The sequence below is a fragment of the Pleuronectes platessa genome, chromosome 18 (genome assembly GCF_947347685.1).
Source record: "Pleuronectes platessa chromosome 18, fPlePla1.1, whole genome shotgun sequence".
Lineage (NCBI taxonomy): Eukaryota > Metazoa > Chordata > Actinopteri > Pleuronectiformes > Pleuronectidae > Pleuronectes > Pleuronectes platessa.
In genome coordinates this window covers 1,657,927-1,679,869 of record NC_070643.1, presented here as the reverse complement: position 1 = coordinate 1,679,869, position 21,943 = coordinate 1,657,927, and the positions used below count along the sequence as shown (strand labels likewise).

Sequence of the window (21,943 nt, the reverse complement as noted above, 5' to 3'; positions counted from 1 at the left end):
TCTCTAATTTCTTTAAATCTCTCCTGTAAAGTACGAATTCATTTTTAAGTAACTGTACACTGATTCAGAGATGATGCTGAGCAAATCAGAATATACTGTATATTTATATACAGAATATGCTCTTGTCATGGACGGATACATGTTTGATTCAGATATTTTAGTCATGCAACATATATAGTTTCATTAATTACTAATAATAGCTTAGAATTATTGGTAATCTGTATTTGGCCATGTCTGTCATTCTAAATTGATAAAAAAAAAAAATGTCCCTCAAATAAAAACCTCTTGAACTCACATTTATCTTGGTCAACATTGTGCATATCAATTTAATTTATAAGCCTTAAAGGTGTGTAACAACCAAAGGTAGCAACATCCATGCACAATATTAGGAAAGTCAAAAACCGGCAGTATTCAGGACACCTAAAGTAGGCGGAGCTGTTAAGGATCCATCTATATATACCAAGGCTGGGCTCTTGCTCAGTCTTTCGTCCGGGCCATCCAATCTTACAGGAGACAAAAGATTATTGTGAGGACTTCCAAAAAAACAAGAACTTAACTAAAGGTAAATATAACGCCAAGTAATCTTAATTTGCTTCTCAGGTTTGCGTAGCAAGAGGACGTAATAGAAGGGACTGCTGCGTCTTCAGTGGTTTCTCTGTGCTCGACACGTGGTGTGGCGTGGCCTAAACTCTGATCTTTGTTCCCCTGTAGGCGATAAAATGCACCGCCACTCAGAGTCTGCTCAGCCCATGACTGAGTGTCTAAGGAGATTATACTGCACCACTTGCAGGGACATAAAGTAAGTTATCAGATTTTATTGATGAATGTGAATATAGTAGCTGCGTAATAGAGTAAACGACTGTCGGTGGTGCTTTGATTGGTCGACAGCACTAAATGGCCATTTATCATTATATATGATATAAATGAGACTGAATTTGACAATATGCAGGTTTTAGAACAAAGTCGACACTGAAAAGAAGCATATAAATCAACAATAACTGCGCCATGCTTGACTGACTAGTGGAAATCCCCACTCTGCTTTTTCAGGATGAAGAATGATTGCGGCAGAGGTTGACGGTCTCCTCAGAGCGCTGAGATGAACAGCTTTTTCTCTTGATCCAGACCTGGGTTCTTCTTTGGTCAGGTGTTAAGTCTGTGGCCATGTGCTTATGGTGAGTGTGGACACATGTAGCCACTGTATACTGTAAAAACCAATATGCAAATGATGATTCACTAGACTAGAGTCTCTGATTATCCATGAAGATCTTTCACAGTGCACTGAGCATACATATAGCTACTTTATACCAATGCCAAGATCACAACTGGTTCTAATACTATTCTCTGTTATCAGGTGCTTATGGTGGTGACTAGATGGGATCTCCTTTAGGTAAGTGTGGGATCTGAAAGCCTCTTTTCTCCGTCATGTGGGATGATGATATCATAGACTAGAGTCTCTGAGAAAGCTTGAAGATATTTCACAGTGCACTGACCACATAACCGCAGCAGAAGCCTAACGTTTCAACCCATTTACTGCAGATAACATATTACTATTGGAGGCATTTTCATTGCAGAAACTATTAAAAGTTATTCATTAGATTTTCCTCTTACTAATAAAGCTGCATTATGATTGAATGATGATTAAAGCATAAGATCTGATGGCATTAGTTTGTACTGAATCATATTGACAGTAAGGGTAGACTATTATTCACCCAAAAATAGAGTTACATGAACAATCTTCCATACCATTTAAAAAAACAAAACAAAAAACGGCCCACTTGAGATGGTGAAATTTGCCAATGGTCGCAGCACAAGGTCTTTATACATAGTAGGGCTGCTCGATTAATCGAAATTTACCCGTGATCACGATTATTGGGTCAAACGATGGCCAAACTACTCGAGTTGAAATGATTATTTGGCTCTTTTTTTTTTTCAAAAGAGGCGCGCATGCGCAATTTAGTCCTTCCCCCAAGCATTCAACGCGGCCCAGCTGACTTGCACTCACTCTCAAGCAGCTTTGAAGGAGGCGAGTTGTGTGGTATTTACAAAACAGCGCGAGTGAGAGGGCAGCCCCGTTTGATCGCCAAAAAGGGTAGAAAAGTTGTATGGGAACACTTCGGATTCAAAGAATCTGACTAGCAGCAGCACCACACAATGTAGCGGCCGTTTTTATGTAACCCGTTCGATGTAGAGGTTCGGGGTAAATGATGTTCCTCATAGCCATCCCCACCCTTCTGTTTCTCTTTCTGTGTGCTTGTGGTGGAGGGTCAGATGGGGACATGAACTGGAAGTGACTGTTACTTCCAGACTATTCATTTAAAGAATCAAGCATAGATTTCAGAATAAGGGCACATATTAATGTTTTAATAATCGTGATTATGTTTGTTTTTTTGCATTATCGAGCAGCCCTCAGTCTACATTTGGTAGATCGCACTGAGGTGGTCAAGACATTAAAATCTCACTTGGACACCAGTTAGCAGGACCTTTCAGAAGATTTCATACTGGCACATTTTCTAAAGTAGTTAAACCGTTTATCAAAGTTCAATAGGACTGCAGTAATTGGGTTAAAACTGTTAAACTTGGTGTGTGGAAGATCATTGTGTTGCATGTGAATTGACTTTATTTTTTTATCTTCTAGCTCATCAAACACTGAAAAGAGATGAAGTCCCAGTTGTGCAGCTGTAAGTACCAAATCTTTGAAAGTAAAGCCCCATTAGTTTGTCGATGATGATTCGCTTTTCGGTTCGACTGATAACTGATGTTTACTCGCAGCGCACTGAGACAAATTTGGGCTCTGGACATCTATTGTTTGCAAGCCATTACAGTGGTTAATGATTGATTGATTTCTGTCTTGTCAGGTATAACTGAGGCAACTCCAGCTAGACGACCCCGGCACAAACACTGGACCAGGTTGGTATTTATGGAAAAGTTTTGCAGACAGCAAGGCTGGTTCCCAGAAGAGTGTTGTAAAATATTAATCGTACATTTTCTTTTCAACCCCACAGGTGTTGAGCTGCTGGTCAACATCAGGTCATCTGGGAAATGGAGCAGTCTTGACTGCTGAAAGATGCACGCCATTACAGCATCTAACAAGCCTGTCAGTGGGAGATGTCCTGTATTACGTACACGTGGCTTATACTCAGCTGTAATGGTGATAACTTGACATTCAGATGACGTTTAAAATAAAATTATTGACAAGACTTGTTTTGTTTGATCTCCTTGAAAGATTTACCTGGCACAAAATGCAATTTGACATGATGGCTTAATGAGGGAGGTGCCTACGAAAGTATTTTGTTGCAGATTATGATCTAAAGAGTGCTCGTCTGTATTTACAAAGCAGCAAAATGGTGCTTGCTAATGCTAACAAATGTAGGTATTGTAATGGGCCCATGGTGTCCAATATTGGATAAAAGTACACATTAAGTGGAGATAAGGTTCCTTAATGTAGCAAAAATGTCTGGTGCGTATCTGCAGAAACTTAAATGACCAAATATAAGCTGGTACCGTTCAAAGGCTTCGATATCATTACGTGCTTAAAAGTATATGCTTTTAGGTGTGGCCGCTACTTGGTATTTCTCCAAAAGCCAAGCATAGCAGTAGTTTGATAAGATTGCTTTGACACAATTTGCCTTCACAATTATGGCAATGCAACAGTTGTCATACATTTTCTTTTTGTATTAATACCTTAAACATTGATGCACCCCTTCAATCATTTTCTCATGGATGTAAATATTTTGAATACATGCTGTTACACAAAGAGGGCTCTTTTACACGTCAGATTTCAACACTTTACCCTATTTTTACATTTTTTTTTTACTCTTTCCTTACTCCTGCTGAGGGTCATGGGCAGAGGATGTTGCACAGTTATACCCTGTGAGACCAATTGTAATGGTGATTTGTGAATATGGATTGCTGAGATAAAATTGAGTAATCATGATTTCAGCGAGATGATTTGTCTTAAGTTTATATAAAGACAGTGTATGTTCTGTACGTGCTTGAATCAAGGCAGCCTCTGGTCACATCTCCACTCTAGAAATGGTAGAAACACTGGCAGCTGTTATGACACGTTTGGTTTGAGTAGGATAATCGCAGTGTAAGATTATTTTGAAAGTCGAAACCAAACCGGTAGTACATCGCTGTAGTTTGGGAAGCGTTTCAGGAGCTTGTGCCCCGCTGGGTGACTGTCAGTTAACGTATCTGTTGGAACTCCGAGTGGAAGCTGAGATTTACTTTGTGTTCCAAACTCCACACACGCTAGTGTGTTTACAGCAGGATCCGGAAGTCGAGGAACTTGTTTTGCGTGTCGAGTTATCGATGCTAACTAGAACGCTAGCTGCGGTCTGGAAGACGAACAATGGCTATCGTCGCCAAAAGGTGAGTTTTTATCAGTTGTCTGGTTCGTCATCGTACTCTAGAGACATAGAAAACTTAGGAAATAGTTCCCTTACATTTTTTAGTAAACATATGTCGGGTAAGCGGCTAACCAGTTAAACTTACTAGTAAAAGCCCAGTGGCTAGCTAAGACCATGAAGATGCGAGTAACAGTGGCTAACTCGGTGTGTTGACGTGGAGGACGAAGTACAAATTCACGCTGCTCAGAACTGAACTGTACGTGTCTTTTGCTTTGTTTCCAGTATGAGGACTGAAGGGGGTTGTTTCTGGACACGAACACTCTGAAGCAGTAACGTAAATGTTCGTATGCAGCCGTCGTTAAGCTGGAGACTCGGTCAGTTCAACCGACCAGACCTGCTTAGTGAGCATATCCGTAATGTTGAGGTATTGAAACAAATGTTGCCAAGTGAAACCAAATACATGTGGACAAGTCAATTGATCTACAAACGCTGTAAGGTCAACTAGGCCATTGTAAGGAATGTCGTCTGTCCGTTGAACTGGCCTCAAACACCCTCATGTGTGTCCCTGGTCTGAGGACGTAATTTTCCCTGGCCGAAACCTTGTGAACAAGTAGAACAACTTCCTAGCTGCATTGGCAGTGCATGCATACTTTTTCCATGTGCTCACATAACCGTGCAGTCCCCTGACACAAGAAGAGCAGAGAACTGAGCAGCTGCAGGCTTTTCTACAACTCCAACAAGCTCACTGAGAAAGGATGACAGCTGTGGTAGGTAGAGCACTGGGCTGGGTATGCTCATGGGGCAGAAGTGTGGCATCAGACAATACCTCAGCGGTAGTAGCCAAGGGGCAGGAGCATGGCTGTGGCAGCCAGAGCCACAGGGGGTGGACCTCTTGGCTCTGGGATGGGTGGAGATGTCAAAGTGACCAAAGTTCTCCAGTCGAGGAGTACTGGGAGGCCCAGGAGAGGGTTCCGACCTTGGAAATGGAAGATCTCTATGCAGGGAAGCAGAAGACCGTGGTAGATGCAGGACAAGTTTCAAGATGGTGGAATAAATATCTCCCAACTTACATTTTGTGGCCAAGAAAATCAGAGCCAAACGCACTAAGCCAAAGGAAACATGATGGTCTGAGTCGAGGTGCATGGGATCATGATGTTGATGGGGACTTTTCTGACTACATAACGCCACCTCCGTCTCCTACGCCTCCTTCCTCTCGGCTGACATCACCTTTTCGATTCTTTGCGGACAGCTGGAAGGTGGAAATCCTTCCGGAGCACTACGAGATCAGTTTCAACTTCCTCCGCCATTTGTTTGACCTCTTAGTCGTTGGTTTCCTGTGGACTGTGTCTCCTCCCACAAAGCTGATCCTGGAGGTGTTGGGAGTCCAGGGAGCACTGCGGCTGTGGTTTCATGGTATGGCCATGTTTTTTGTCTCCACAGTTGGAATGGCAGGATTACTCTGGTTGATCCAGGAGTATCTCTACCAGTTTGCTTTGATCTATGGCATCATACAGGCAGTGGTGATCTCTGTCAGTGTTCGACAGAGTGTGATAACCGGCGTGGACGGAGAAGAAGAAGATGGAAAGGAGGAGGAGGGAAAAGAGACTAACGAAATGACAGATTGTAAGAAGCATACAGAAAAACTTGTGTCCATTGAGGACAAGGTGAAGACGAGTTAAACTCATGGTAAGCCCTTTCATTCCCCTGATGTGATTTAAAGGTAATATTTTAACACTTGATAAATGTCACTAAGATTTTTTATTATCTCTTGAGTGATTGAAACTGTGATTTGTTTTAATGACTGATTGGACTGAAGTAACATCACAAAACTATAATTAAAGAGCACAATGAAGCCTGATGGGCTCAAATTCATGTTAGTAATAGTTTTAGCTTGTTAAGTGATGTGCACTTCCACACATATACACAGATTATCCTTTGCAGGGGAAATGGGGCCTGGTTTAAATCCCCGGAGACATTGGCAAGATAAATGTGCATTAAATCAAAGTACATGTGTAGACATTTTTATCAAAAAACAAAAACATTAGACTGCTAAATTAGTGGTGAGAGCGCAGAGAGACAATGGAAAAATTGAGTGCTCTTGTAAACATCAGTTAACAGATACAATAGAAAGCTGTGTGGGGACTTTTAGGTTTGATTTTTAGGTTTGAGAAGCACGTCACAAAACAAAACTTTTTAGTCAAGGTATCATTTTTTGCACAGTTGACAAAAGCACTTATTTTCTTCACACATACAAACTTGAATTGTAGATAATTTTTACAGGTTTTTAAAAGATTTGCCTACAATTACAAACTTTGGAACTCTACCAGCTTGAAATCTCTCCGACCCAGATTCAAGCCCATGTAGCGCTTTCATCATGGACACTTGTAGTGAGAGAGACTTTGTAGACATAGGCCCATAATACATGTTTGAATTATATAATTTATCAACTTTGATTATGTATGTTAAGTGTGTCGCTCCACTAAGGATTCAACGACAATTTGTATTCGTTTTTTGATAGGGTTTCTGTAATTGATTAATTCCATCTTATCAACTTGCTTTTTTGTTTTAATGTATTTTTGACAGAACGTTGTCAAGTACATTTAATCAATCACTCTCTCTTAGTGCTACATACCTTAGTCCATAGCCTCAATCTGAGAGATATACTTATTGCAGATTGGGTAATAATTCCACCAAATATATTGAACTTGTTTCTAAGCTGTCTGACTGTCTGGACCTGTCAGGGTCGTTTAACCGTTTATAAAGAGTTGTGTCTTTTTCACAGATGCTGAAGTGTCTGTCCAATCAGCTGTAATAGACCTGGTCCGGGTGTCTGACATCACAGCAGTTGGACTACACACGGACTGATTCACTTCATTACCGGGTTCTGCAGTGTCTTGCTAACTGTATTGCACATTCATTGCAAAGTCTTATGTCACTTTATGTTCAAAGATATTGGTCTGAATTTTATACATGTCTGTCCTCATGTGATAACATTGTAATCCCAGAATTTTTACATTGAAAGCCATAGAAAGGTCTTATATCTCTTTAAGTATTTAAATACTATAATGAAATTTAGAAATAAGTGGGTCCACTAATGTTCAAGAAATCCTTGCTAAAAGAAAGATTTCCTGTATTAAGGGAATACTGCAGTTTACCCTGTGTACTACCTGTGCTGTGGGGCTAATTAAGTTGTAATACAATATAAGACATTACCTGATTTAGGACCTTTGATGCATTCTGGGCGAGAGAAGATGAACCGGAAACCACCAAATTCACAGCAACAAGAAAATGTGGGTTCTCGCAATATAGTAAAAAAGTGTTTGGGGACAGAGAAGTATTTATGCTTGTGAGGATTCAGCAGAAGCTCAGAAATTCAAACAGCTCTTACTACAACCAGAATATCAAGGTGACTCTGAAGGTCAGGTCACAAGCCTCTGAATGTTCCCTGAGTGAACAGAATTGTAACAATCACCATAGCAAACAAGGGAACTGCTCCCACACAGACTCATGTGCTCACTTTATGTTGTGAAATGTAGATCCATTCTTAAGTCAACAGTGAGTGAATTTGGAATCACCAGGCTCTATTCAATATGAGTTTCATTTTAGCAACAGACTAGTATCCATTGGTTCAGAAGCTTGAAGTGAAGCTTTTGTCGTTTAAGGTACAGTCACATTAGTCATCTGTCCCTGCAAATATTCAACCCCACTTTAATTTCCGTCAAACTAAAGCTTGTGCTTTAGTTCTGCTAGAAACTGACTCATTTTTTTGGAGAAGGAGAATTAGTTATTCCAATACTACATCATCACATAGTTCCGATGATTCACCTTTTGGACTGCAAACTAGAATATCCCTCTTACACAGTTTACATTCTGTTTTTAGTCTGCTAAATATTGATTAACCCCATCAGACCTGTGAGAGCACATTCCTTTTCAGGGTTGATATGTCGAACATGGGCTGATGTAAATGTACCAGGAGAATGGATGAACAAGTAGCAACCACCACTACTGACCTGCATGTTCAGACATGTCAGTCAAGCACACACACACACACACACACAAGGTGATACTTTATTAAAACCATAAGATCTCTTTCGCTCAGCATTGACCTGAAATTTGGTCTTTAAAACTAAATGAATGAGTATCTTAAGACGGATACATTGGATGAAATTCTGTGTTTTTTTGTTTTTTATAACAGCCATGGAGGAATTTGCTCCAGTGCTCACCTTTGACCGTTGCTGTTTGTTCATGTCCACTGGTCAAACTGTTTTGTACTATATATATTTTGACACATTGAATTTAAGAAGATTATGACAGCCCTGTATGACCTGTGGAAAAACATAACCACATACACTATGTTTCACACCACAGTGAGAATATATTTATATAATTCTTCTCAAAGAACATAACACTATTAATGTTGCTTGATGTAGGAGAGACACTATCTGCATAGAGTTTATAAGAATGGACATGCAATACCAGCAGCACATACTCATGTGTTATCTGTATACTCTTGTAATTGCCTTATGACATTTTCTGTGCAGTGATATTGTTTGTGTGAAACACTGAGAATGTAATGCTATACGTTTTTGTCTTGTCATGCTTTCAATTCAAAGGCATAACAATGTAGAGTCCAGCAGTGTAATATGTTCTAACTGCACAGAAACATGTTTTGCACACAACGCTCCTGTTGTATGCAACTTAATTTGACCGTCATCAGATATTCTTTCTACAGCATGCACAGTTGTTGGTTACCATTATAACAGCCTGTGGTTGACGATATTGAAATGAACATTTCATGTGTTTGAAAGGTGATTGTTCATTTGTATGCACAGTGTATGGAAATATTTGAATAAAAAATTCATAACTATAGCAGAAATAAAAATCTTGCTTGTAAGTTATTTGTCGCAATACTGAGTTGAACGTGAATGTGAGATGATCGTGTAATTTTCATATATTCTACCTAAATTAGAAAATCTAAATACAAACAACACAATTTTTAGCTCAAAACATTAATTGGTTGACAAAATGTGAAACTATTTTGACCATTTACTAAGTTTTGTTTTCCTCAGTTCCTTTATCTTATATGATAGTAAATTAACTTTCTTTTGCCTTTGACTTGTTACTATATTGAAACTTAAAGGTGAGAACCTTGTGCTTGAGAATGATGGAGGTAATTTTTTCTCTTTTTGCTCATTTCATAGACTAGTATGAAAGTATTAGTATTGAAAATAAATGTTATGTCTTTACCATCAGCTTCATAAGAGCTAACATTGGCAGATTTTATAAGAGAGCTGTGAGCGTACTGTCGCTTTGATAAGGTAAAAACACTGTTCAGTGAGCAGTGTTTTTTTCAAGTGTAGATTGCCCATATTCTTCATACTTAAAAATTCTAATTTGAAGACTTAACTTAAGACAAAATTATGTATGCACAAATGGAACATTTATTTTTAATTGGATTACAAAGTTTTGTGTTGATATGAGTAAGTGCAGTCTTAGAAATAGAAAGAATGTCATCTAATCTTGGGCTTTTTTGTATTGTGCCAACATTTCTATTAACCTAGTCCTAAAAAGGTTACAGTGTCTTCAGCTTTGTATTGACTTTTATTTATTGCTTGCTTTTATAGATCTTTTATGATTTCACGGTGAGAATCCTCTGTAAGTAAAAAGGTATTTTTCTGTGAGGAGCCAGTTCACCTTATAAGTGCTGAATAAATGTAGCTTAGTAAACTCAGACCTGAGGAGGGAGGACAGCACCAATGTCTATGGTGTAATTTTAACACATAGAAGAAGGTTCTGTTATGACCTAGAACATATAATTTATCAACCCAGAACATGTCATTTATCAACCCAACATGACTCTTGCTATAAAAAACTGATGTTCTTTTATTGGATCACCTGGTTGTTTTGGTTTTAATTTGTTATACATATTTTGAAATCTTACATGAATGAAACAAAAGCAATCACAGTGTACTAATTATGCTTGGTGGACTTTTTCAGTGGAACCAATACAAAGATTTTGTCAGATAGCATCAGCAGAGCTTTCAAACAATGTATATTTTTTCAAGGCGCTGTGAAGACTCACAGGTCAGAAGGTGGCCTTTGAAAGATGGATGCTACAATTTAATAAGTAAAAAATGCCTGCTGTTTGTAAAAGTCATATTGCAGTGAGTAACAGTGAAGAAACAGACAAAGCAAGAAATATATGACCTAACCCATCATTATTACATGACTGACCATGAGACAATAGTTGCTTGTGTCCTTAATGTTACACTTGTTGCTACAAATCAATAATGGATTCACCACCATCGGATTATAAAAAACAACCTCTGTATTAAAAAACAGCGGCTAAATGTCTTCCACTCTGCTGGATTTAGGCTTTTTTTATTTCACAATAAACTGTAACTGAAAAAGATAAATCTTGCAACTCAAAATCAAGTCATGTTTGAGGCCAACTGAAAATCAAACCAGCCAGCTGCTGGGGCTATTTAAGCACATGTCTGGCCCCATAACCATGTTATGTACAGGTTCACACAAATGTGTACGCCAGTTTGATCAGTTCAAAAGTTTATTTCACATTAAATCTGCTCTCATTATGCTGAAAAGTATATACAGAACGGTGCATAACCAGTACAGCAATGTACAGATGTAACAATGTCTATGTGTTTGCGCAGAACAGAAAGTGTAGGCATAAATTAAGTGAATGGGTGTGTATCACTGTCACTAATCAAACATGGACCAGGAGGTGAGTTTTCATACAGGTAGTTCAGTATGTCCTGTCCCAGTGGCGGTTCTACATGGAATTATCTCGCGGCGCACCTCATCCTGCGGCGCACATCGAGTGGCGCACATCGAGTGGCGCACATCGAGTGGCGCACATCATCGTGCAGCGCGCATCATCACCACACATCATCCTGCGCGCACATCATCATGCGGCGCACATCGTCCTGCAGCACATCGTCCTGCGGCGCACATCATCGTGCGGGGCACATCATGCTGCCTGCAGCGCACGTCATCCTGCGGCGCACCTCATCCTGCGGCGCACCTCATCGGCGCACATCATCGTGTGGCGCACGCACATCATCCTGCGGCGCACATCATCACCATCGTGCAGCCCACATCCTCCTGCGGCACATATCATTATCACCGCACATCATCCTGCGGCACACATAGTCCTGCGGCACACATACTCCTGCGGCGCACATCATCACTGCACATCATCCTGCGGCGCACACGCACATCATCACCGCACATCAACGTGCCCACATCATCATGCGGCAGACATCATCCTGCGGCGCAAATCATCACCGCACATCATCCTGCGGCGCATATCATCACCGCACATCATCTTGCAGCGCACATCATCCTGCGGCGCATATCATCATCACCACATAATCCTGTGGCGCACATCATCCTGCAGCGCACATCATCGTGCGGTGCACATCGTCCTGCAGCGCACTTCGTCCTGCGGCGCACATCGTCCTGCGGAGCACATCATCCTGCAGCGCTCATCCTGCTGTGCACATCATCTTGCGGCGCACTTCACCCTGATGAATCCGGTTTTGGGCCCGTGCCCAAAACCGTCCTGTCCGGTCCGCCACATTAGCTGTGACAGGACTGGACTCCATCTTCAGAGCTTCACCCCACTGCAATAAAACACTTCAGTCACTCTCCCACAATCACATGAGTTCATAGAGTCAAGTCATAGATTTCTCTTTTCCTACTGATGTGCAGCTGAATGTAATAGGAACCTATGGGTGTCCAAGATATTGAGTGGACAAGTGCAATAACAATTAAACTTTGAAAATAAATTCTCATACAAAAACATCATGCAAAAGAAAAGCAGCAGAGGATTTAGAAAATACAGAAAATACCAGCTCTTGTTCCGTTAATGAGGTTTAATGGAATCCAACGTTGTCATACAGAAAACAGCTTTGCAAGAGTTATCAAAGGTGAACAACTTTGTATGGGGAGCTGAGAACTGAACTGGCTACTATTGAGCTCTGGTTACTGATTTTAACACAACAACCTGTCTCTGTGTTTTTTAGTTTAGACCCACAGAAACAGTTCACGACCCACAACCCCTATCCCCCAACACACCGTGTTATTCGGATAAATTCATCCATTTAATTAAGGTCTTCCAACATAGGAGAAGGGACCATTATAAAGTAAGTTATCTCACAAAAGTAAACTAAAAATCTATTTTTGTGCAACATCGCCTCACCTTCAATAATATTTGAATTAGTCAGAACAGGGTTTTTAAACCCCGTACTGACATCTCATCTTTTGAATAACTGAATAATATATCAGCCTATAATGTCTGCAAATATATATCGCTTAAAAGCAGTTGATACAGTATCAGTGTTCAATTCTTACTGTGAAATGAAACCTCTGACTGCCAAAGCCTCTGACTGACAGGGATAATACTGTTTTCAGTGATCTGATGACTGATGTCTCTGCTCTGATGAAGCTAATGTGAATCCTGATACAGGGTTATCAAGCATACATACATTAACATGTTATGTTACTCTTTTGTGATTCAATTGATTCTTCAAGTCGAATTGAGTCCTTTTTATTCCATAGAGGAAACTTAACTTTTAAATAAAATTATTACATCTTTTTGAATGATTATTGTAAATCAACGATTTCAACTTGGTTTTACGCTAACAGATCTAGTAAATGTTCTCTTTAAAATAGTTACACCAACAGTTGGCAATGCTTTATTTCTCAGTCCCATCATTTCGTATCTTAGCTTCGTTGAGAGAACTTTCTAAGTTGGTATTAATTATAAATGAAAAAAAAAAATCTCTCAATTTAAGTTGTAAGTTAATTCATTTTTCTATGATTAAAGATCTTTCTCTTCATATATGCCGAGTGTATGCACATTATTGCATGTACAGCTGAAACTGTAAGGGTTACATCAGTACATATTTGGATGGATGAAAAAGTGCACAGAGTGAACAATATCACTGTTTTCCCCATAACCATGATTTAACCTTTACAAGAAGCTTTCTGATCCGTTTATGAGAGAACATGTTTCAACATGTTAGTAGTTTTAGCTGACAGAGTTCGGTGAGTTTGGAATAACAATTAGATCATTATTTCCCTGACACATTGTTGAAGATCAGGGGCATGTTCTCCAAACATGGATGAAATAATCCAGTTCAACTAATTCTGATCATCCTCTCTTGCACAACTTGGTCCTTCCGATGCAGTTAGAGGTTTGATTATTGACGTGAACTAATCTTCTGTTGTGGTGTAGGCTGACTGATCAATTAGATTTACATTTTACTTAAATGTGACAAACAAATCCATTATTCCCTTTTTTAGTCTGGGCAGAAAGGATCTGATCTGATTCCTGACAATACATCTTTCAGAAAACCCTTTAGTAGGTTTGTGTTTAAAGGCTTGCTGCTCGCAAAAAATCCAGGCTTGTGTTGAATCAGTAATTGAACACAATTTATAATTTATTAGCCACATGGGGCTGAGCTCTCTCATATGGATAACCTGGCTCCGACATATTATACTGACTGTGCTATAAGCTTTTGTAGTAATAATGTTATCACGTATATATTCTGTCAGTAATTGTTACAAAATAATCAGACAATAAATGTTAAAATGGGATCTCTGTGGGTGTCCACTTTTTAATCCACACATCATGGAGTATAAATGCAATGTTACTACAGACTGTGGTTGATTGCATCTCGAGCATTAGCAAGTATAGAATTAAGACCAGCAAATAAATAAAAAATAAAAAGTGATTACCTGAATTATATACAATTAACTCTGCCACTTTGTCATGAGCTAAATACACAGGCATACTGTATCTATCCCTCTCGCACTCTCCAAACTGTGTGCTGCGGTCCACAGACGCCTCAAAGTCATAACGTCCAATCTGCTGCTGGAGAAAGTGCAACGTGACGGAGTAAGTTCAAAGCAAAGTTTTAAAGACGCTGACGTTTGTTTTAGCTCTTTCATGAAAAATCACAGCTGATGAACATTTTCAAAAGCACTCTACACTGTTTTTTTATTTTTTTTTGTATATACTGTCAGACACCTGCAGCTTACATTCTTGAAAATGATCCACAGGTATGTAATGTACATCCATGTGACTTGAACTAGAAGGGTTAGTGTACTGGTATTACTGAAGTTCTACCGTCACCACTGCATGCCATCACATTTGTACATTAAACACTAATAGTTGGCCCAACATCAATTATGTTTTCACTGTTGAAAAGGGAACAGAAATGTTAATTTAAACCACTGATCCATTTGTTTGCAGTTTGTTTGACATGGTGACTTCACTGTACACCATAAAAGCGTTTTTTTTTGTTTGAGCTCATTTATGACAAGTCAGTGTTATATCATGCTGCTTAGCTGCAGAACATTTTCCTTGGCATGCTGCCCCCTTTCATTTTACATTTTGTTTTTTCATATTTAATAACTTATTAGCATTATTCTTTAATGACTTACTTGTTGAATGTAATAGTCTATATGTTTGAGTGTTTTTTGTCTTTTAGACTACTGGTCAAATTCTCTATATTACCCTAGGTCTGGCCATGGAGTAATTTGTCTCTGTTATTCAAAGTTTCATGACAACTCCATTAAATGAGAAAATATTCCGTAGATTGAAGATGTTGATGTGAAAAATCCACAAATAACTTCCAAAAACTGAGGAAAAATAAAAGCCAAGATGATGTTCACTGTAATGGACAACTGTTATCACCGCTAGTAGCATTTTTCGAATTGTATGAATTGAAAAACCTCTTGTGTGCTGTGTAGAAAAAGGGCTAAAACAAGCATAAACACTGGTACAGTCCTTTCGAACCTATTAGTATCACATCATGTCTCCTTTGTGATAAAAGCTTTAGATAAGAGACATTTAAGCTTGTATATATCATTCATTCATGTTAATTGGCACAGTACTGAGCATGCGTTTATTTGTTGAAATGAGAATGTTGAAATGTCTCCATATATTGATTCCTGGTTTAGTCTTTTATCTGCCATATTTGTGTTACTCTGTGTTACTCTCTGTTTCTCAGAGCAACAGTACAGATTCTGACTCATGACTAGAATGCAGCATCAGGCCTGCCTGTACCTCAGTGATGTAACTCAAAAAAAGAGTGCAGTTTTATAATACGGCAATGCTGTGGTGAGAAACCACTCAAAATCCCACAATCAGCCTACATAGCTCATTAGTGGGTATGAGACCCTCCAGTGTTTGGGGGCACTGTGGTACCCCCAGACCCTCTCTGTCCATTGTCTCTCCTTCCATGGCCCAGGATACAGTGAGCGCTGCCACACCCTTCTTCATCATCATCCCCCTCGCTTTCAGAGGACGACTCTCCAAACTGTCGGGGCTTCTCATAGATACAGCAGCCTGGAACACAACATAAATAATTAGAATTGATCCAGTGGATCTGCATCTACTGCTTATTCCTTCACTTCTTTGTTTTAACATATCTGGTCAGAAAAAGTAACTAAAAGGGAGGATGTAATCAAAATAGCTTTTCAGCTGCTGTTTGAGTCGTGCAGCAGGAGGATGAAAAGGAGGAATAAATTATCAGCAGCTACCACAACCTGGCTAGTAGCAATTCTCTCTGTATGTGTGTCAGCAAAATGTGATCATAGATATTGAAGACATTCATTTGGCAGATGGGCGCACAGACCGACGGACGGCTGTCTTTGTGTAGATTTTGTCAGTGTGACAACACAACTGTGCAAGATGTAGTTATATAGCATGTGAGTAGCTGAGATCAAAATGAAGGCTGAGTTTGAAGCTGGGGTGTGGTCCTACCAAAAATAACAGAGTACTAGTGTAATATGTATTATTGACTACTGAGTATTCATGCATTAATGTAGTTATGAATTGCAAGTACTCATGTCATAATATAGCAATGAATATTGAGAACCCATGCAATACTATAGTTATGACTAGTGAGTACTCATGTAATAATGCTGTGATGACTACTGGGTACAACTTTAATGTCGTAATAATGGTTATTGAGTACTCCTGTAATAATATAGTAATGGCTATAGAGTACTCCATAAAGTAATTTAGGAACGATAACTAAGTATTAATATTACAATGCAGTGATGACTACACAGTACTTGTGTAATAATGCAAAATTATGCATATAGGTGTGCATCTTGACCAGCATCATGATTCGACAAATAACGATACAACGATTCTCGATGCATATTGAGGCATTTCAATGTATCACATCTACAATTTTCTATATTGAGATAAGATATGATAAGAAGTCCTTCATTAGTTCCACAATGGGTAAATTTGTAATGTTACAGCAGCAGTCAACATCACATATTACTGCCCATGGCTGCTTTTTCAGTAGTTAATACAATCAGTCAGACATATATGAACTCCCTTTTTATTTAGTGAGTGCTTTAAAAAGTATTATAGACTGTTACAGTCATTACAAGTGTGCTGTAATTTACAAAACAAGGTTTTTAATTGAAAAATCTGCCTAGAACAGACGGTGGTCATTGCTCTACGAAGTGATTTGACATTTGTTCAGTTTAGATACCTGTGTGCTGCACCTAAAGCTTATAAGGACTATCTCAGATTATAGCCGTTATTGTATCAAGGTGGCCCCAACTGCTTAAACAATCAACATGAATCGATTGAGTTCTGTCTCTACATCGATGCCGTGTCATCCATGTCCGCATTGCGATGCATCTAAGAATCAAGAAATTTCCACACCTCTAGTCATGCCCCACCTGCCTCAAAATTCCATGAAGATTGTTTCAGTAGTTTTTGAATCATCCTGCTTACATCCATGTTTTGATTAGTTAAACTTGGATTATTTATCAATTTATCACAGAAAAAGAGTTCAAGTTTTTATTCCAGGATGTTTTCTACTTCAGTGTTAAGAGAAAAAAGGTAACCAAAACATGTAGAATGGGTGTGATCTACATCATTTAATGTCACATTCTGACTAATTTGCAGATGCGAGTCAGAGCACCTACATCCAAACGCCGCATTTGGATGTAGGTGGTCTAAGTCCGTCAAAGGTCTAAAGCTGTCATTGGATCCCTCACAGTGACATGCAAGACCCCTGTTTAGGACTGAAAGCTATTATTGTCCCCTTTTGTCTGACAAAGTCCCAAATCACATATAAATAGGAGCCATTTAACATAAAATTCATGGACTATCCAGGTTCTCCTTCCTAAAAATCAATGAGCTAACTTGGCATATGTTGGCACAGGGATCAAGGTTGATTACTGATACAACACAAAAAAATTATTGAGAATTAATCGTTTATACAGAAGCTGACAATCAACAGTTAAATACTGAGACGTTTGAACATGGGTGTTATGTCTCAAAATGTAGAAACAAACTTGGAAATGTACATAACAGTTGGGATGGTCCGAACCCGAAAGTCCGAAAAATGTGTAATTTAATCGAAATATCATTCATTTTACACACCCTAACCTCTAAAAAATGGCTACTATTAAAGCATCATTGATCGTGACCGGAAATAATTACAAAAATAACAGCTATTTCATATTTTAAATGATTGTGGCATACAATGGTGGTAAACATAATCTTTGTGACTGCTTGAAAATCATGTATATATATATATACACTCCTGATCAAAATCTTAAGACCAGTTAAAAAATTGCATGAATTTGCATTTTGCACTGTTTGATCTTAGGAAGGTTCTAAGCAGAGCTTCAAAATGCAAAAAGAAGAAATGGGAACAAGAGACCAAAAGTTGTGAGCAGGCAATTTATTGAAAACAACAATTTAACTCTAATAGGCTATTCATCAGCTGATCAAAAGTTTAAGACCACAGCCTTTAAAAGCCTAAATCTGTGCAAAAATTTGGATTCCATGTCATTTCCTGTCAAGTAATCACACTGTGAAGATCTCTTGATGGCAAAGGCAAAAAAGCTCACCGTCTTTGAACGTGGTAGGATTGTTGAACTGCATAAACAAGGCCTCCTCAGGGTTATGGAACAAAAAAGTGGTAGACCCAAAAAAATCTCACCAGCGCTGAGCTGGAGGATCCGAATGGCTGTCCGTCAAGACACGGGACAATCCTCGTCCCAAATTAAGGCCATTACTGGTGCTGACTGCAGCCCAATAACCATCAGACGGCATCTGCGAAGGAAGGGCTTCAAAAACAAGAAATGTCTTTAAAGGCCACGTCTCCTTCAACGCCACAAAATTGCCCGTTTAGACTTTGCAAGGGAGCACCAAACATGGGACATTCAAAGGTGGAAGAAAGTTTTAATCTCTGACGAGAAAAAATTTAACCTTGAGGGTCCTGATAGCTTCCAACGTTACTGGCATGACAAGGAGATGCCACCTAAGATGTTTTCTACGCGGCACAGTGGAGGGGGCGCCATCATGATCTTGGGTGCTTTTTCCTTCAATGGAACAATGGAGCTCCAGGTTGTGCAGGGGCGTCAAACAGCAGCTGGCTATGTGGAGATGTTGCAGCGGGCATCCCTCATGACTGAGGGCCCTCGTCTGTGTGGTAACGACTGGGTTTTTCAGCAGGACAACGCTCCAATTCACAATGCCCGTCTGACCAAGACTTTTTTCCAGGAGAATAACATCACTCTTTTCGACCATCCTGCGTGTTCCCCTGATCTTAATCCAATTGAGAACATTTGGGGATGGATGGCAAGGGAAGTTTACAAAAATGGACTTCAGTTCCAGACAGTGGATGCCCTTGGTGAAGCCATCTTCACCACTTGGCGCAACATTCGCACTAACCTTTTGGAAACACTTGCATCAAGCATGCCAAAACAAATTTTTGAAATGATCAACAATAATGGTGGAGCTACTCATTACTGAGTCAGTTTTTTGACACTTTAATTTCTGTTTTAGGAGTTTTTTTTTTTTTTTTTTAGCTGTGGTCTTAAACTTTTGATCAGCTGATGAACAGCCTACTTCAGTTAAATTGTTGTTTTCAATAAATTGCCTGCTCACAACTTTTGGGCTCTTGTTTCCATTTCTTCTTTTTGCATTTTGAAACTCTACTTAGAACCTTCCTAAGATTCAACAGTGCAAAATGCAAATTCATGAAATTTTTTAACTGGTCTTAAGATTTTGATCAGGAGTGTATATATACAAATATATGTATTCACAATTTGAAAAATATTAAAAGTAGCTCCAGCCTAAATTAAATTATCCAAACAAAAGAAATGTATCCATCGCATGAATACTTTTAAGTGGGTGCTGATGAAAAAGAGGAACTCACACTTTGAAGACCTTCTTCCCAGGTGCTCGTTGTCAACAGTGTCACTGGACCACTCCACCTTCTTCTCAGTCTTCCTCTTCCTCAGCTTGATTGTCAGGCTTCTTCCCTCCTGTAACATGTGAGAGGTCTGCTGAAAAATACTTGGTATCACATGTAAACTGGGCCCAGATGTTGACTGTTTAATCGCTAGGTAGGATGTATATACTCCCACTGCCCACACTCCTGAAAGTAATACATGTCAAATACATATAAACTCCCCTGCCAAGGCTATGGCTTTTATGAGTGCTGGGAAAAGGTAAATGCAAAGATTAAAGGCCATTAAATTGAATTGTTAAGAGTGGAAATATATTGTAAATACTAAATGATTTGGAAGAAACATCTATTTTAAGTGATCAGCAACAGAGGACATTAGGAGTGTGGATCTCTTTAAGAAAATAGATTGTTGACAAACTGTTCAGGATCATATATTATCTTGACAATGTGCAGCATCGTCATTGACAATAATTGTGAAATTCTGTATTTGCCACTTTGCAGATATCAGCGTGACTGGAACGATGTTATTGGACACCTGACACCAAAATTGTATGAGCACCCAACCAACAGTTGACCGTTGTTATCACCCCAAAGGTGCTAGGTGGGGTTGAGGTTTGGGACCTGCTCAGACGACTCAGGTTCTTCTGCACCAGACTGGGACAAGAATTTCTATCTGGAGCTGGGAAATGTTAGAATATAATCATCACACCTAATAAATTCACAGGGAATTAAACACATACAGACTTCTGTCCCAGTGTTTCCAAAAACAAGGCTAAGTTTAAGGGCCTAACTATCACATATTTAGTGTCATCTAATCTACACATTAAATGATGCCACAAACATGGTAAATGGTCTGTATTATATACTGCCTTTCTAGTCTTGATGACCATTCAAAGAGCATTACAGTACAGTTTGCCATTCATCCATTCTCTCACACACACATTCACACATATAATATGTATGTAGAAAATGAGCATGCTCACACATACAGTTAAGAGCTCTAACGCTGCACAGTCATCATCTCATAAATCAAACCTAATGATGTGACCTAGATATTTTTCTTTGTTCCAGCATTTAAGACTTGGTCTGCCATAAAGAATGAGGGAAAATGTTCTGATCCTGCTTGGGTATCAGAAGCTCTTTTAGAGCTCAAATTAATGGACCCCTTGCTCTGAGAACTTCCACTAACACTTCCCCATGATATCACTCTCCCCCGGGGGGCTCAAGCTAAATCACAGACCCACTCCAGGAGCACAGTGACAGCGGGCCCCTTGTATCCTGTAACCACTGACCTGTCAGTCCCCTCCACCCATTCAGGACACAGTTCAGCTTTGAGTATAATGCTATTTCTACGATTTACTCTTTCACTGTATTAATCAGTAGCATCAGAGGGAGCTGCATGCACGAGTGTCAAGGTCCAGAATAACAGCTGAGGAACCGCAACCTGCAGCTAACACTTCACACGTACTCAGATTGACCTGGGAGTCGTGATGGACAATACTTAAACACATCCAATGGAGCGCTGTCATTTCAAACGAGCTTAACGTCACTAACACGTTAGGCCCTGTCCAGTTCCGCACACCGATGGGATGTTACTTCAATAACGTGCAGACAGCGCGGCCTCCTCCGTGCGGGACCACTCTTTGGTACCGGACAATATCCCCGCTTGGTAAAACATCTAACGGACGAGCTCTTTATTACTCACCTGCTGGGGCGGAGGCGGTGTACTAGTTTGAACAGTCTCCGTTATCGTCTCACTTGATGTCCCGGGAGCCTCCGCCATCCCTGGAGCTGCTGTGCTAACGCTATCGTTAGCTAGCTTTCAGGTGTAGAAGAAGAAACTTGTAATATAATGTTGTAATGGCTGGAGCCGCTGAACTCGGTTGTTTGTACCACAAACAGCTGTAAGTGGAGGGCTGCTGACCTGACGACTCGGACGTGCTTAACACCTTAGTGAGGTGAGGCCAACACAAAGTCAAACTGCCAAGTGAACTCGGTGGATACAGTCAAACCGGAAACCGAATGATTCCACGTCCAAAACAAATGATCAGCCGTGTCGCACAATCATAAATACAGACACCATATTAATTAGTTCATAATGTATGTATTGGCATCAGAAAAACATCATTCATTAATTTATTCAATTCAAAGCCAGTGTCATTATAATCACTCTTTCCTGTTTTACATTTATTGTCCACTTCTTGAGGCTTCATCTCGCCATCACTACCAATAATATAATATATGTGAGGGGAAAGTGGCCAGCTCATCCATATTGCATTTTGAGTTGACATCATTTGAAGTATAATTTCAAGGGATTTTATTTTCAAATCT

The 21,943-nt window shown here is 39.5% G+C and overlaps 2 protein-coding genes, 1 long non-coding RNA gene and 1 other non-coding gene across 4 annotated transcripts; 3 read left to right on the top strand and 1 right to left on the bottom strand.

The window, feature by feature from the left end:
- The first annotated feature begins 440 nt into the window (after positions 1-440).
- Positions 441-3,197, top strand: LOC128461475 (uncharacterized). Its single transcript, XR_008342267.1, has 7 exons — positions 441-562; positions 712-799; positions 1,048-1,172; positions 1,352-1,387; positions 2,636-2,678; positions 2,856-2,907; positions 3,003-3,197. It is a non-coding gene; the product is annotated as an uncharacterized LOC128461475 (long non-coding RNA).
- Positions 1,426-1,492, top strand: LOC128462269 (small nucleolar RNA SNORD52). The gene has a single exon (XR_008342355.1). It is a non-coding gene; the product is annotated as a small nucleolar RNA SNORD52 (small nucleolar RNA).
- A 904-nt stretch (positions 3,198-4,101) lies between the features above and the next one.
- Positions 4,102-9,231, top strand: c18h6orf47 (chromosome 18 C6orf47 homolog). Its single transcript, XM_053446398.1, has 3 exons — positions 4,102-4,371; positions 4,632-6,035; positions 7,132-9,231. The coding sequence occupies exon 2, from the start codon at positions 5,105-5,107 to the stop codon at positions 6,026-6,028; it is 924 nt and encodes a 307-aa protein (XP_053302373.1). The 5' UTR covers positions 4,102-4,371; positions 4,632-5,104; the 3' UTR covers positions 6,029-6,035; positions 7,132-9,231.
- A 4,728-nt stretch (positions 9,232-13,959) lies between these two features.
- Positions 13,960-21,633, bottom strand: ppp1r11 (protein phosphatase 1, regulatory (inhibitor) subunit 11). The gene is made up of 3 exons (XM_053446727.1): positions 21,318-21,633; positions 19,580-19,688; positions 13,960-15,726 (listed from the first exon to the last, which is right to left on the bottom strand). The coding sequence occupies exons 1-3, from the start codon at positions 21,393-21,395 to the stop codon at positions 15,542-15,544; spliced, it is 372 nt and encodes a 123-aa protein (XP_053302702.1). The 5' UTR covers positions 21,396-21,633; the 3' UTR covers positions 13,960-15,541.
- Positions 21,634-21,943: the final 310 nt, after the last annotated feature.

What these genes read in the sequence shown, in the direction of transcription:
- c18h6orf47 (XM_053446398.1), top strand. Translation starts at nt 5,105, where the DNA reads ATGACAGCTGTGGTAGGTAGAGCACTGGGCTGGGTATGCTCATGGGGC.
- ppp1r11 (XM_053446727.1), bottom strand. Translation starts at nt 21,395, where the DNA reads ATGGCGGAGGCTCCCGGGACATCAAGTGAGACGATAACGGAGACTGTT. An exon ending in CACCGCCTCCGCCCCAGCAG is followed by an intron (nt 19,689 to 21,317) that starts GTGAGTAATAAA and finishes CACATGTTACAG; the next exon opens with GAGGGAAGAAGCCTGACAAT. An exon ending in GGGAAGAAGGTCTTCAAAGT is followed by an intron (nt 15,727 to 19,579) that starts GTGAGTTCCTCT and finishes GTTGTGTTCCAG; the next exon opens with GCTGCTGTATCTATGAGAAG.